This window comes from Talaromyces marneffei, chromosome 2 (genome assembly GCF_009556855.1).
Source record: "Talaromyces marneffei chromosome 2, complete sequence".
Lineage (NCBI taxonomy): Eukaryota > Fungi > Ascomycota > Eurotiomycetes > Eurotiales > Trichocomaceae > Talaromyces > Talaromyces marneffei.
This window is the reverse complement of record NC_072349.1, coordinates 1,938,928-1,953,776: the sequence shown is the minus strand read 5'-3', so window position 1 is coordinate 1,953,776 and position 14,849 is coordinate 1,938,928. Positions and strand designations below refer to the sequence as shown.

Below are 14,849 nucleotides of genomic sequence, written 5' to 3'. Positions count from 1 at the left end.
GTCGCGTACTTTGCCCCGCGAACAAGCAAACCTAGATAAGGAGATAAGGGCCAGTTTTCGGCATTTCACCACCAAATCTCCTATCGTAATCCCCAATTCTCCTTTCCATCTACACTGCCATAGCAACTGGTCGTATAGTAACCACCGAGATACGGTCTGAAGATGCCACCGAAGCGTGAGCCCCGTGAATACAGAGGAAATGCCTGTCATCGATGCCACAGGCAAAAAGTAAAATGCTCCAAAGGTAGTACATGCGTATCATTATATTTCGTTTCAGCAGAGCCCAGGGCTGATTGGTGATGACAGGGAACCCCTGTCGCAATTGTGCCTTTGCAAATGCATCATGCACATATGCAACTCCCGACCGCAAAGTGACCGTTCGTGAAAGCTACTTGAATCAACTTCGGAAGGCAGCGATAGGTCAGAAGCAAGTTGTATCTGCATCTGGTCACCTTGGCCTGGATCCTTGTGATACTGTCTCATCGCAAACCGAGAGACTTCATGGTGGAAGTCCAGCAAAACTAGCTCACACATCTGCGAGTTCATCATCTGCTCCTCTAGTGGAGAATTCTACTGCAGAACTTTTCGTCTCGAAGCTAAGAGAGATTCAGAAGTCTCAGTCGCCATCGGGATCACCTTCCAACTCCTTATTGGAAGGTGCTGGTCCACCAGGCGACAACAACAAGCCCGGACTATCGAAAGTTCGTGCATATGAGTATATTGCACTGAGTTTTGATACACTACGTATGCACATCCAATATCGTATTGTCCTTGCTTTTGACAGTAATATATGGTCCACTAACATCCACGTCCACAAAGATCCAAAATGCACCTTCAAATTACCTCCTTATTCATACGCAATGTGGTTAATGGAGCAGTACACAACCTACACTGGTTACGATTGGCATTGGTTCCGAGTGCGCAGCTTTCGTGAGCGTTTAGAAGCCACGTACAAAACTCCGAATTCACCAGAGTCGAGAGACCGCATTTGGCTTTGTCAGTTGCTCGTTGTCTTTGCCTTGAGCGAAGCTCTTAACGGCGAAACTGGCGCTATAGAGATTTCGACTGATCCTGGATTAGGCGTGGACCAACAGTTTACTGGAAACGACGATACAACGGCATCAAGTCTCAGTAGCTCGGTTCAGTTACCACCAGGTATGGACTTCTTTGAGCAAGCACTCAAGCTCTTAAAGGTGCCGTATGAAGAAATCTCGGCAGAACATATTGAAGTTTTCAACTTGATTGTTAGTGTCAACTCTTCATCTTAACTTTTGGACTAATTGTCTGACCACGGGGAATTTGGTAGGCACTCTACTCATACTCCCTGAACAGACAGAGGACTGCGTATATGTATGCCGGAGTCAGTTCCAGGATGTGTAATGTGTTGCAACTTCACAAAAAATCGTCGTCTGAAGATCGCACTCCTGTCGAGCGTGAACACCTCAAACGCCTATGGTGGTCAACATTCTGTATTGACAGAATGTCAAGCACACAAATGGGTCTCCTCCCGAATCTACAGATCGATCAAATTGATATCGACTACCCATCACAACATGGACTTCCGCCCGAAGATGTGACGGAGTTCTGTGACCCAGATCTCTTGACTGCTCGAGCCCAGCTAACTATTATCCAAGATGTCAATGCAACAAATTTGTCCCAGGTTGGCCGGGATAGCGAAGACGATTTTGAAACTATAATGTTTCCTGCAATGCAAAGACTTGAAATGTGGAAAGGGAAGTTGCCGGCTCATTTGATATTAGCTACGGATACTCGTTTGCCCAATTCAACCCATATGCCCTATATACGATCATTCTGCAACCTGCATATTCGGTATAACCAGGTATGAAACAACAGTCCCTCCTCTCTATATAGAAAGTTCATTTTTTATCGGAAGATTAAACTCGGAAATTAACAACTTGCTTATAGTGCATGGTCCTCTTACTCCGACCCCTTCTACTTAGGCAAATAGCCCGCATATTCTCCGGTAAAGAAGGGTCAGACACATCGCAAACGGTTCTTAGGAAGATGGAAGACACATGTCTTCAATCTGCTCGGACAAATGTGCGTTTGTTGGTTCTTCTTAAGTCTTGCGGTCTTTTAGGTGAGTTAAATGCTTTAGCTGTTATGCGATCTTTAGCCAATGGCAGTTTTCTGAGAAACAACGTGTTTCTAGTACGACGAGGATTTATGGAGAACATGCATCTCTTCTCCAGCTTGATGGTTATGTCCCTAGCCATGGCAATCCACGCACGTCATCCTCATAGCTTTTCTGTACACCCAGATGACTTTGCCACCTACGAATCTGGAAAAGACGCGCTGCATGAAATGATTCGATCAGGGAGTCTACCAGCAAGAGAGCACGAGAGAATGCTTGGGGAAGTGGAGAGCTTAGCAGAACGCATCGCAAGTGAGAATCTGGTACCGATGCCAACTCTAGTAGATGACTGGGACGCAGATGAATGGATGGCGCAGCTATTAGAAGGTGGAAGTACGAACAATATCCCTGATTCTTTCTAGCTTGAACAATCATGGTTTTATGAAATCTATCTATATATATATGTATATACAAAACCCTCCGTGAAAGCGATTTGCCCTATTTTGCAGCTTTAACAGATATTTGTTTGTTCTTGTTTCTAGCTCAAGTCGATCTTGCGGCCGACGCTGGTCCGTCGTTCACAATCGTCTCGTAGGGAAATGGGTCCTTGACCAGTCGTCCATCTGCTATACCAAGCTGCCAACGCTCATATCCCACACGTGAAACTGAGGGAGTTGTCCACATGTTATGGCGACGATAGTTATTCGTCAGGTCGACAAGGATATCAACAGGAGCAGCGGGAAAGAGCTCTGCAAGCTCCTCCTTGAAGGTTTCGGCGTCATGCTCAAGTATCCATTTGATAGCCTTGTCCAAGCCAATGCAAAATCTCTTCTGAGCATCAAGAACTTCTGGTGTTATCGTAGCCGTCTCGCGGTAGTACACGCTCCAGGGGATCTCGCCTCCATCCTTCACCATCTCCATCGCGAGCGAAAGCTTCGGGTTCTTCTCGACCATGATCCGGGCCGAAACGTTGTCTATCACAAAATAGTCTCCCATTCCACCTTGGAAAAGTTTAGATAACATAACACCATCCAGGTCTTGAATGTAATCGACGGATTTCGGATCGACACCGTTCTCTTTCAATAGCATCTTGAAAAAGAGTCCCACGCTAGCTCCGTTGCCGGATTTCATGAGAACAGTCTTTCCGCGAATTTCGGCCACGTTGAAGTCCGTTGAATCACCGCGCTTGACCAAAGCGAGGGGACATCGGTTTGAGACTTGTGCAAAGGCTGTGTACTCTTTGACCGTGTTGCGGTACATGGACGGGACCCAGATGCCGCCGAGCGCAGCGTCGGCGGTGCCATCGGCGAGTTTGTCGAGGACCAAATCCCAAGGCTGGGGTACAGTAACGGAGACCTCCAGTCCTAACTCTTTGAAGAAACCGTGCCTGGTAGCGATGTATTCAGGGAGGTAGTTTAGACTATGACCGGTTGCGGTCACATGGAAGCGCGTCATCTTGAAGAATTCTCAAACTGAAGTGTGTAGAGCAATTGAAATGCAGTAGATCTACTTTTCAGTGATCAAATAGTTTTTTCAGACCTAGAATTATAAAATAAAAGGCAATAGATGGCTGTTAGCCATCGTGGAGTAATTTTGTATCGGAAAAATACACCTATTCTCCGTATAGCCCACCTCCATGTGTATTAGTCATTGCAAGTAGGACTCCGCATACAGACAGCTCTACCAGAAAGCTTGATGGCCTGATAGGTGTTTCTGACACAGATAAAGTGGTGTTCATGAGAAAGTTCTCAAATGCCATAGCGTGTGGAGAGAAGAACGAACCCTGAGTCCCTCCCTGACTTCGGGTACTGTACAGGCGGATAAGGGCTTATCTTAACCTTATCGCCTGGCGACTAGGCGTTTTTACACAAATCGCCGAGTCTAAACGCAAAACCCAACCAAGAATTCCTCCACGATAGGTGGTCATCTTGACGCTCCTAGCTAATTATCGCAATGATAGGTGCTTCCGAGGAAGCCTGCCACATGGGCTTTATTCTGTACTGACAATACGTAGGGAGGACGTGCAAGAATGCCTATCGCTGAGAGATATAACCCAAGGTCTAGGTTCTACATGCTCCACTCACAGACTCTCTCAACGTTCCAGTCATTCGAAACGTTAAGGAAAGTTTCAATACAATACTTAGATGAATCGGTTGCTAGGGGGTCCACGTCCGCCCATATTCGTCGATTGTCTGATATCAGGCCTTTGGTTTTAGCCCTCGAAGCCTACAAAAACTAGCCATCATCTCTCGTTGCTGCATAAATCAGAGCGGCATCGAGGCATTCCAGACAATCTACACAGTTTCCTAAATCGACTCTATTTTGTTTTGAATGATTGAGGGCCAAAACTGTCTACGAAACATGTCTACTATCGGCGTGGAAGGGATGAAGTCTTCTGATCCCAAAGATGTTTCCATCAGCGTGGAAGGATCAACTGCCGGAGACCTTGCTCTACCCTCAGAGAACGAAGAGATCATCTTCATTGATCCTGAAAGAGAGAAGGCCGCTCTTAGGAAGTTTGATATATGGCTTGTCCCAGTGGCATTTACGTTTCTTGTTTTGTCATCTCTCGACCGGAGTAATGTAAGAAGAAATCTCTACTTGCCCTTCCCTGAAAACCAGAAATTGTGACGTACTAACCTAGTCTCATAGCTTGGAAACGCCCGTGTTTTCGGTTTCGACCAAGATATTGGACTACATGGTGGCATGTTTGGCAACATCACCACGTTGCTCAGTGTCTCCTTCATCATTTTCGAAGTTCCCTGGGTTCTCGCCGTGAAACGCTTTGGAGCGAACAGAGCACTCGGAACCGCCCTCTTGCTCTGGAGTTGCGTCACGCTAGCGACAGCATTCGTAAAGACATACGGTCAAGCCATTGCCGTCCGGATGTTACTAGGTGCCTGTGAAGCCGGCGTGTCTCCTAGTTTCGCCTACTTGTTCGCGACCATATATCCTCAGCGCCTTGCGGGCAAGCGTGTCATGATGACCAACCTTGCCAATTGTACATCCGGTGCATTTGGTGGTCTCTTCGCTTATGCAGTCCAGCAAATGGGAGAGCGTAGAGGTATTGCTGCCTGGCGATGGCTTTTCATTGTCGAATTTTGCGTCACATTCGTTGTGGGTGGTATTGGGTGGTGCATTCTGCCCCATTCGCCGGAGACAGCTTGGTTCCTCAGTGAAGAGGAGAAGGAGACTATGCGTCTCCGGAAGAAGCGCGATGAGACATTCCGTGGCAAGGATATCCTTGACAAGAAATGGATCAAGATGTCACTGAAAGATCCATTTATTTACGTCTGCGGCATTGCCTTCTTTACATCATCCGTCGCTATCACTGGATTTGGAGTTTTCCTGCCTACTATTATCGCTGGTCTTGGGTTAGTATAAATTTTGCATGATGAGTAATTGAAACAGTTGCTGATACGCTCTTTCTCTCTCTAGATTTGCCGCTTTGAAAGTCAATTACATGACAATCCCAGTCTATGTCGTGGGTGCGATATCTCTCGTCACCTGCTGCTACTTCTCGGACAAATTCAACCGCCGAACACCATTCCTTGTTGGATGCTGCGTTCCGGTCATCGTTGGCTATCTGATTTGCGTAGGATCATCCAACCCCCATGCAGGATACGCGGGAATGTTTATTTTGGTTTTGGGTAAGAACTACTCCGTCCTTAATCATCCTTTAAATGTCAAAGACTCATAATCGAAATTATCCAGGTGTTTACCCTATCTCTACCTTGGTCGTTGCATGGGTGGGAACAAACATATCGCCCGATTCCAAACGTGCATTTGCCCTGCCCTATTTCTACTCTATCGGAAACCTGTCGATGCTTGTTTCGTCGCAACTATACCCAACCCAAGATGGTCCGCGATACGTTAAGGGCAATGCCACATCCGCAGGCCTAGAAGTGATTGCCGCATGTCTTTACCTTGCCAGTTGGTTTATTCTTCGACGCCGCATTGCTCAAAAGAAGAAACTTAGGGAAGAGGGTGCTACTACTAATGGTTTCGATGATGACAGAGGACTTTCCTTTGAATATGGATTGTAAAGGAAATATCAACACATGACTGCTATTAAAGAGAATCTGTACATGGTGCTATTACCATAACTTTTGAGCCATTCTGCTAGTTGTTGACCGCGATATGGATTTTTTGCACAATTTAGTCATATTCACTGGCAACATGGATCATGTGTATAAATCCGAGAGATATATGTTTACTTATAGATATTTGAACATCCATAACAGACTAATGTTAGCAACATGTCAGATTGCGCAGGTACTATCTCAATAACTTGAATTTTTGGACCCCTGCTCGCACGAGCAATAGCCGGTCTGTCCTCTACCAGGCTATTCTCCTCATCTATACACTCATTCCACGGGCAATTTAAAAAAAGCTGGGCAATAATATAATAATTATAGTATTATAATGTGGAATGGATCCGAGTCAGCTGTTCCAAAAGATAGCCTGGGACTGGCATAATCACTTCGTAGATGATACCATTTGCACTATCAGTGATTACCATTCGATGCCTCTCATGAGGATCAAAGGCAATATTAGAAGGAGCAGAGTTCCGTGGAAGCTGGACAAAGTGTGTCAACACACCTGCTGCGTCGAAACGCAGGACTCCCAAGCCCGGTTGCGCAACAATCAAACCCCCTTCTGCATCAACTGCGAGACCGTCGGGGCCTCCACCCCCGGAAAGATTGAGAAATACTCCAACTTTGCTGACTCCGCCATCAAGAACAAAGGGTACACGCCATATTGCATTGGCGCGCGTCACCGCGACAAACAAACGTGTAGTGTCGATGCTCAGGACGAGCCCATTAGGGCTGGGGATGTTAGAGAGGACCCTCTCAAGTATTTTCGAATTTAGGTGATATCGATAGACATAACCACCGGGCTCTTGAAGTCCTGATTGTCCTTGATCGGTAAAGTAGATCCAACCATTCGGTCCGATAGTAAGGTCATTGAGTCCTCGAAACCTTTCACCTCTATACCCGGAGACCAATACAAGAGCTTTCCCCGAGTCAGTGATCTCAACTAACCCTTGACGATGATCTGCTACCAAAATCCGTCCATCAGACGTGATTTTCAAGCCGTTCGGCCAACCATCGTATTCCGCAAAAAGAGACCAGGTCTTATCAGGAGCAATGCGAAATATTCTTCCGAACGGTATATCGACCACATATATATTTCCTGCTGAGTCGAAACATGGACCTTCTAAGAAGCTGCTAATGATTTTGCCGCCGAGGATGTGGTTGGCCCATCCGGTTTCCTGAGGTATAGCCCATTTGTCTGGCAAGGAGGCGAATGCTTTGGCAGTCAACCGGACAGGCGGATCAAGATAGAACATTATGGGGGTTTCTGTGCCCTATCAATGACCGCAGATTAATTCCCAACCAAGGCTTTAGGTTCGTGTCGTATGATATTAAAACGTTGGTGACAGCTCCAATTCAAAACAAGGCTCTGGCTTAAGCTCTAGCGAGCACAATTCAATGCATTCGCAGCGATAGGTGTATGAAAGCCACTTGACACTGGAGTCTCCTTACCTACCTATGTGGGATAGATCTTCCAATCGTAGACTTTCCCTATCAAAGACTCTGCTCAGCACATACTCCGTACAAAACCAAAGAATAGCCTTAATCTCCTATCTCACGGCGATAGCTTATCAATACACCGATACGGTTCATGTAAGAAATTACCATACATGAGAGTTGGCCCGTGGGCAACCGAAAGATGCCGCAGATGAGAATTCGGATACCTGTATCACTATACGTCTTGAATTAGTTAGATCCGGTGAGCTTGACGGCACGGTGCCGGAAGAATCACGACAGCTTGCGGAGAACGCAGATGGCTCTGAGGTTATCATTGTTCCCAAATCAGGGCACTTCACGAATATTCAACTGCGCAACGAGTTCCACGACATCATGCGGAAAGTGATTTAGATGACATGAGCATTATGAACGACGAAGCTGAGACTACAGGACATAGACACATAACTAAGTTAACTATCTGGTTGCTGGATTACGATGTCAACATGTCAAGGATACTGGATCAACATTAATCCGAATCAGGCCCAAAGAAGACCGTCGTAGGGTTAGGGCTAATACTGTCTCACGTGATCGGCCATTGATATCCGCCTCGGTCTTCACAGCCGTCGATTTGAGTGCTGTCATATTCACGTCTAATGCAGATTGAGGTAAAAACAAAGGATCTTTCCCAAAAGATATTGTCCGAGGTAAATACTTTGCATTGGTCACTACTACTGGCCAGCCATGACCCGATCATGCCGAGTGAGTCTTTATTGAGGAATTACTCCGTAGTGTACCACCACCTAACAACAGCACTTGAGTCCGAGTTACGTGCGGTGTCATATCAGATTCATCAGACCGTCTAGTGGTTGGCTAGTGATTTCAGTGGGCCTGGCTAACGCTTGATCGAGTGTTATTTGATGTTACATCTATCGTAGTATGATCTTTTTGACTTTGCTTCTTGAGTAGTCTCAAGTTGCTGAAGCTGGAAGTCATGCTCGAATGATGTGAATAGAATGAGGGCAGTACTCCTGGCATACGTAGTGTGGATATATAATATGATTGATTTCCCAGTATCAAAATATCATAACAGAGGCCATCATCAAGAAATAAACAGTAGAGAGAAATAAAGATTCTTGAGATGTACGCAGTGGAGCACTAAACAGCGATCCCGTCATGCCGCAACCTTAGCTAAGAAAAGGGCATCGTGGCCTCTTTCCCAATGCCGCTCGCCGTCCTTACATATCTTGACCAAGGAACCCATTCTTGCCCTTGCAAACATATGATGCGACATTCTTTCTAAGATCTACCATTGTGTACTCTTTTTACCTCTCATTCCTCTTTTCCTTCTCTCATTTAGTCGTTTCCTGAGCCGCTGTTCTCACCAAAACAAACACCTCGCAAACACTTACATCATGGCGCAAATACGCGGTACTGCGGGCTACAATCTCGGCCACCAGAGTCCCTTTGCTGCCGGCCCAGGCAGACAAGACGCTACCAGCGACCCTAGTCCATTGGAGACAATTCGTGAGCAAACCAGTAAAATCGAGGACTGGTTGGATACTCTCTCCGATCCCATCAAACCGTATGTTGTTGTTGACGTTGCGTCCCGCCGGAGGTCCAAGTCGAGGCCCCAAAAAAAAAAAAAAACAAATCTGATTTACGTGTTTTTCAACCTTTTCTAGATATATTCCTGCCATTGGCCGTTTTCTCATCGTCGTTACCTTCCTCGAGGATTCACTCCGTATCGTCACGCAATGGGGCGATCAACTCATGTTTCTCCGGGATTACCGTCACAGTACGCACAATCTATCTCACAGCTGGGCCCCGGAATCAATCAAGCTAATGGCATAATAAACAGTCCCCTGGGGTATCACGCATCTCTTCCTCATCCTCAATGTCCTCGTCATGCTCTCCGCTTCAGTCATGGTCATCGCCCGCAGGCACAGTGAATACGCAGTAGGTGGATTGTTAGGTGTGGTCGTCACGCAAGCTCTCGGATACGGTCTCCTCTTCGACATCAATTTCTTCCTCCGCAACCTCAGCGTTATTGGCGGTTTGTTGCTCGTCATTTCCGATTCATGGGTGCGTAAGAAGTACATGCCCGCTGGTCTGCCGCAGCTCGACGAGAAGGATCGCAAGATGTACGTGCAACTCGCTGGCCGGGTGCTGTTGATCTTGCTCTTCATTGGGTTTATTCTTGCTGGCAAATGGACTTTCTGGCGCGTGCTGGTCAGTCTGATTGGATTCGTTGCTTGTGTGATGGTCGTTGTTGGTTTCAAGGCCAAGATGAGCGCTGTGATCTTGGTCATCTTGTTGAGTGTGTTCAACGTGTTGGTCAACAACTTCTGGACGGTATTTCTCCTCTGTCTCTCGGTGCTTTCCAGTCATTTACTGAAATTTTTTTTTTCTTTAGCTCAAACCCCATCATCCCAACAAGGACTTTGCCAAGTACGACTTTTTCCAGGTTTTGTCCATTGTGTACGTTCACTCTTTCCCCTCTGTTTTTAAATTGCAACTAACCTCAACAGTGGTGGTCTCCTCCTCCTCGTCAACATGGGCCCCGGTCAATTCAGCGTCGACGAGAAGAAGAAAGTCTACTAAACAATACAACCTCCTCCGAGCGAGAGAAACGATCACAGAAGATTTCAACGACTCAAACAAAACAGATCTATGCAGCGATAAACATGACATGGCGGGTGACGGATATTCATCCTTTCTGTGCTTCCTTTTTTTTTTCAATATAAAAACTACTGGCTTCGCTTCGCATTTCAATCTTACGAATTTTCCTATCATGGATATGTTATATGAATATATTCTTATATTCTTCGAGGAGTTATATTGACATTTGAATTGAATTTATATTGCAGATGAGTCCGTTTGTCGACTATATATTGTAACGGTGGCCGTGTTTGTTCGTTTATCCTCAACCTTTGTTACCCATGAAGTTATAGTCACACCTTTCAAATTGAAGATGTACTTTCTCTCAATATCAGACGACGTCATATCAAACTCCTTTGCAAAATGGCGGTATTGATATGGTGCATTGCTATCATCGTCATTGATTGTCTCAACATTGACGAATATGAATCTGCCGACTGTAGCGTCCTGTCTTGATGTATAAATCCCTCCATCTTCTTCCGAAATTCGAAAGGTAACTTGTGGGTCGTCCTGCTGCATCGTACTAGAGTCTTCCTCGTATACAAACTCCGTCGTAAAGCCGGCATCTTCGTTGTAAGAGGCTTTTTGGAGATGAATCGATGCTTGACCCGTCATGGTTGTCGTTTCCGGTAATATCTCTCGTTCATATCGCCAGTGACCATGCAAAGCTCTCAATATCGCCTTTGAAAATCCTCGCTGTCGTTCTTTGTGGGCTGAGGACAGTTCGGTTGGGTCCAAGAGCAGGTTCTGTAAGGAGTTGATCATGTTGTTGCTGCTGCTGCTGCTGCTGTTGTTGTTACTATTCACGTCCGTGTTTGTAGGCATACAGTATCTTGCAGGAATCACAGCCCCAGTTCTCTCGGTGATATTATCTTGAATTGGCTTGCGCGGAATCTGCAGCTCTCGTGCAAACGTTTCCATTAACCCGACATAATCGCCCATGGGAAACTGAGCGCGTGATGATGAAGCTGTCCTTAGATATTTGACTTTGGTAGTATCGTTGTTGGTGTCAATATGACCACTCCATTGTCGAGCCAGACTTCGCGCCTGCATTTCCATGACACCCCAATAAGGACCGCGATACATGCCGACGAAACCCAGGTCGGGAATGTCAGGGTTCCGAACGCTCTTTTCATCCAGTACAATAGGGAAGACGGTGTCATTTTCGGTGTATTCCAATGTTCGCAAGACGTCATCTGGCAGAAAGAAAAGAGATTCGAACGGTGTGAAGCCCGTTGCAAATACGATTGCAGCGACATTGTCGAGTTTCACCGTATTTCCATCATTCTGTTCAATCTCGACAACTCCTTTCGTTTCTGCTTCTGCAGTTGTCCAATGAGCTGCCGATACTCGTCCCAGAGTAGGCACAATATCACCACAACGCACAAACCCTGGATAATAATCCGTAACAGCTACCCAGGGCGCACTATTTCTGTCCTCACTTTTTGCTCTAAGTGCCAGCCTTTCTGCCATATCAGATTGGTCTGATCCAATCAACGACTCAAAATATGCATGAACCATATTCGCTCTTTCGGTTGTCACTGGGCCCAAGGCATATTGAATATCTCCCGGTGGCCTTCGGGCAAGGTCGTACATTACTATATCCAGCGGTAGGAAGGAGCCTGGTTGGTCGTTTGCAGGAAGGTAAGTCGGGACAGCCCAGAATGGGCGGGTGGTGATGTGATGTACGGATCTGGTTGTCTTCGAGTCTTTTCTTGTAGATGATAAATCCAAGGCGATTGAAGTTGCAGCTTCGGCACCGGACATGCTACCACCGACTACTAGGATCTTGCCATCATCTTCCCCGAGACTATCCAGGATTTGACTGTTTGATCTCAGTGAGGAGCTATGTATGATCCTGTCCTTGGGGAACTCGTCCAGACCGGTAATGGATGGGATATAAGGACGACTGAAATATCCAGATGCAACAACAAGATAATCGAATGATTCTGAGAGATGCTTCTCTCCATCGGTGTGGCGTTGATCGGTCCATTCGACCGTCCACTTTCCCATCATAGGAGTATTATCATTGTCATTCTGATTCCGCCGCGTGCTCCGCACGCGACTAGACAATCTCAACGCCTCTCGTGGCAAGAACCGATTTGCATAACTCTTCAAATACTCCCCAACCTTCCACGCCTGCGGAAACATATCTTCCTCATTTCCTTCATTACTTTGGTTTTCTTCATTCCAAGAATGATCCGAAAACGAAACAGTAAACCGACTCAAATTTGTGCGCATAAAACAATCCACAAAGTCAGACGGTCCTAGATTCTTAGAAGTGCTGCTGCCATCTGGTCTGGTTACAGCCCATATCCCGCCGACGGTGGGCTTGGAGTCGAATACGATGGGCTCAAAGTAGCCTTTTGGATAGTTGTGTAAAAGTGTTTTGGCCATGACAAGGCCCGAAGGACCGGCCCCTAATTAGATTTCCTTTTTTAAGTATAGTCTTTCATCTTTTATATTGGATGTATGAGGTCGTGGAAGTAAAGAATAACAACAGTGAAAAATTCGTAGCGGGGTAGCTTGCCAATGGACAGACACACTTACCAATGATGGCAACCTTTTTTGTTGTGTTCATTTCTATCGGCAGCTTTGCTATCTTTATGGTGGATAGATGAGCTGAGCCCTTACAAGTGTAAGATATAGCTATGGGTTGGCTATGTTTTATGCACCACTTATGTCCAGACCAAGTAATCGGACTGGATAATTGAGTATCCCGGAGGTGCCTAAATGTCACAGGGTTAAGGTTACTGTATTTATTCAGCGACAATACAGAACTACAGATAAATCTTCTTGATGACACTGAATAATGCACTAGATACAGGTAGCTTCAAAAAAAAAGTGAATGAAATTACATTTTATCCCATACTTTCTTATTTATGCCAATGTTAGCAGCGCTTAGGCCTCGTCGAAACCGGATGTGCGAGTAGCAGATACACGTCCAGGGGAGCAAGTAAACGATTGTTGTCAACTGGAGAACGAGTGAAAGATCGCTTCGCCTCCTGAAGAGACAGACGGTCATGTATGTCAATAGCCCGACTGGGCCTGTAATTGCGACACCTAGAAGCGTAGAAAGATGAAATTAACGCGGAGGAAAATCGGGGTTGGAGTCAATGTATTCGGCGCGGTGCCCCATGACGACGCAATATATTGGTACCCCTTGCTTGGTGCACCTTAATACAAAGTTTGGTGCTTGTCCCTGCTGTGCCAGGGCAAGGGGATTGATAACGAGAGCCAGTGTAGAAATTGGCATTCGCTGAAGAGGCAGCTGAAGTAGCTACGTATTTAGGAATGCTTTCAAGATGTGTGGGGATTTCGGCATTTGAAATAGCATTCAGCCAGGACGATTTGGCTGTGCTTCTATTACGTACCTGGTAGTAAAGGAGATGCGCATCGCCGTAAGGGACTAGAACTCCCACTTCAACACTTTGATTAACGCCGCATTCACCATCGGTGGAGTTGAACGGGTTGCTGTAGCAGCTGGAGAGGCTAGAAAGCCTTCACAAGACATTCAGAGCTATTTGTCGAGTTTTCCGGCGTCTTCCGTTCCTCTACGTCCTTGGGTCTCTGGCATCTGAGAAAGGGGGCTGGTACTTCCATGACCAATGTACTACTCAGTAGTCTCTTCGCCCTGCGAATTACTGAGAGCTGGCTTACAATCGGCTTCGCTGCACGCTTGGCCATAGCCCACGGTTGTCATATCAAGATGCATGAGGCGCTTGGTCTCATATTAAATATTAAATATTAAATATTATTGTTATTGTTTTGAAGAATAAATATGTACCAAACCAAAACACAATCAAATCATCAAGACCATTGATTCAGTCTAAGAATAAAGACTCTGCGTGGCAGAATGGAAGCAAGTCAACTGTAAACTTGCCCTAACAGTATTCAATAAATCGAAGCCTCTCAATCTGTTGCAGCTGCACAGAACTATAATCCTGCATGCAGTCGTGTGCTAATGATAACAAGTAGGCGTCAATATAATGCCGTCTGACCCAGTAGACTACTCGGACAATAATAATACGAGGAATGAATAGTCGATCGACTATGTGTATCGCGAGGTCACGGCGGGAGGGAGAAGCTTGTTCTCGTGGTTCGTATCAAAGGTGTATGTCGCCTCTAAGCTTTGACGAGGAATAATACACAGCGAGTACGGAGGTGGTAATCGAACAATGGCACAACGAACTAGCGGGCTAAAATTAGCAAAGCAAGGGGTGAGTGCGAGTCAGTCCCAACTTACTGGGAGGAATGAGTGCTCATGGCAATTGCTGCAGCCACTGCGACACGTGCAAATTCTCAGCCCGGCGGACACGCGCATCACGAAGATCTTGCTCAATCAGAAAAGTGTCCATGTTGCGCTGGGTCAACGGTCGTGCAGCCCGGTTTTCGCGTTTCAGAATTTCTCGCTCTGCGTATGCGGCGCGCGCACTTTTGAAGGAGAGTCTGTTGCGCAATTTGTTGGAAATGTTGTTCACGACCGGAGGTATGGCGAGGGGTAGACTTGATTGGGACTGGGACAGGTCCATGTTCATGTTGTTCTTCGGGCTGCTGCTTTT

At 46.2% G+C, this 14,849-nt stretch overlaps 6 protein-coding genes across 6 annotated transcripts; 3 read left to right on the top strand and 3 right to left on the bottom strand.

Moving 5' to 3' along the window:
- Positions 1-162: 162 nt before the first annotated feature.
- On the top strand, positions 163-2,517 carry EYB26_003065 (uncharacterized protein; the record flags this gene model as incomplete). Its single annotated transcript, XM_054262368.1, has 5 exons — positions 163-244; positions 307-1,244; positions 1,307-1,840; positions 1,927-2,101; positions 2,174-2,517. The coding sequence occupies 5 exons, from the start codon at positions 163-165 to the stop codon at positions 2,515-2,517; spliced, it is 2,073 nt and encodes a 690-aa protein (XP_054118343.1).
- A 121-nt stretch (positions 2,518-2,638) lies between these two features.
- EYB26_003064 (uncharacterized protein) lies at positions 2,639-3,550 on the bottom strand (the record flags this gene model as incomplete). The annotated part of the gene is made up of 1 exon (XM_054262367.1): positions 2,639-3,550. The coding sequence occupies one exon, from the start codon at positions 3,548-3,550 to the stop codon at positions 2,639-2,641; it is 912 nt and encodes a 303-aa protein (XP_054118342.1).
- A 906-nt stretch (positions 3,551-4,456) lies between these two features.
- Positions 4,457-6,141, top strand: EYB26_003063 (uncharacterized protein; the record flags this gene model as incomplete). The annotated part of the gene is made up of 4 exons (XM_054262366.1): positions 4,457-4,678; positions 4,748-5,469; positions 5,534-5,745; positions 5,810-6,141. The coding sequence occupies 4 exons, from the start codon at positions 4,457-4,459 to the stop codon at positions 6,139-6,141; spliced, it is 1,488 nt and encodes a 495-aa protein (XP_054118341.1).
- A 374-nt stretch (positions 6,142-6,515) lies between these two features.
- Positions 6,516-7,448, bottom strand: EYB26_003062 (uncharacterized protein; the record flags this gene model as incomplete). The annotated part of the gene is made up of 1 exon (XM_054262365.1): positions 6,516-7,448. One exon carries the CDS (start codon positions 7,446-7,448, stop codon positions 6,516-6,518), a length of 933 nt encoding a protein of 310 aa, XP_054118340.1.
- Positions 7,449-9,041: 1,593 nt separating this feature from the next.
- Positions 9,042-10,230, top strand: EYB26_003061 (uncharacterized protein; the record flags this gene model as incomplete). Its single annotated transcript, XM_054262364.1, has 5 exons — positions 9,042-9,211; positions 9,312-9,424; positions 9,488-9,981; positions 10,043-10,107; positions 10,158-10,230. 5 exons carry the CDS (start codon positions 9,042-9,044, stop codon positions 10,228-10,230), a joined length of 915 nt encoding a protein of 304 aa, XP_054118339.1.
- A 255-nt stretch (positions 10,231-10,485) lies between these two features.
- Positions 10,486-12,684, bottom strand: EYB26_003060 (uncharacterized protein; the record flags this gene model as incomplete). Its single annotated transcript, XM_054262363.1, has 1 exon — positions 10,486-12,684. One exon carries the CDS (start codon positions 12,682-12,684, stop codon positions 10,486-10,488), a length of 2,199 nt encoding a protein of 732 aa, XP_054118338.1.
- Positions 12,685-14,849: the final 2,165 nt, after the last annotated feature.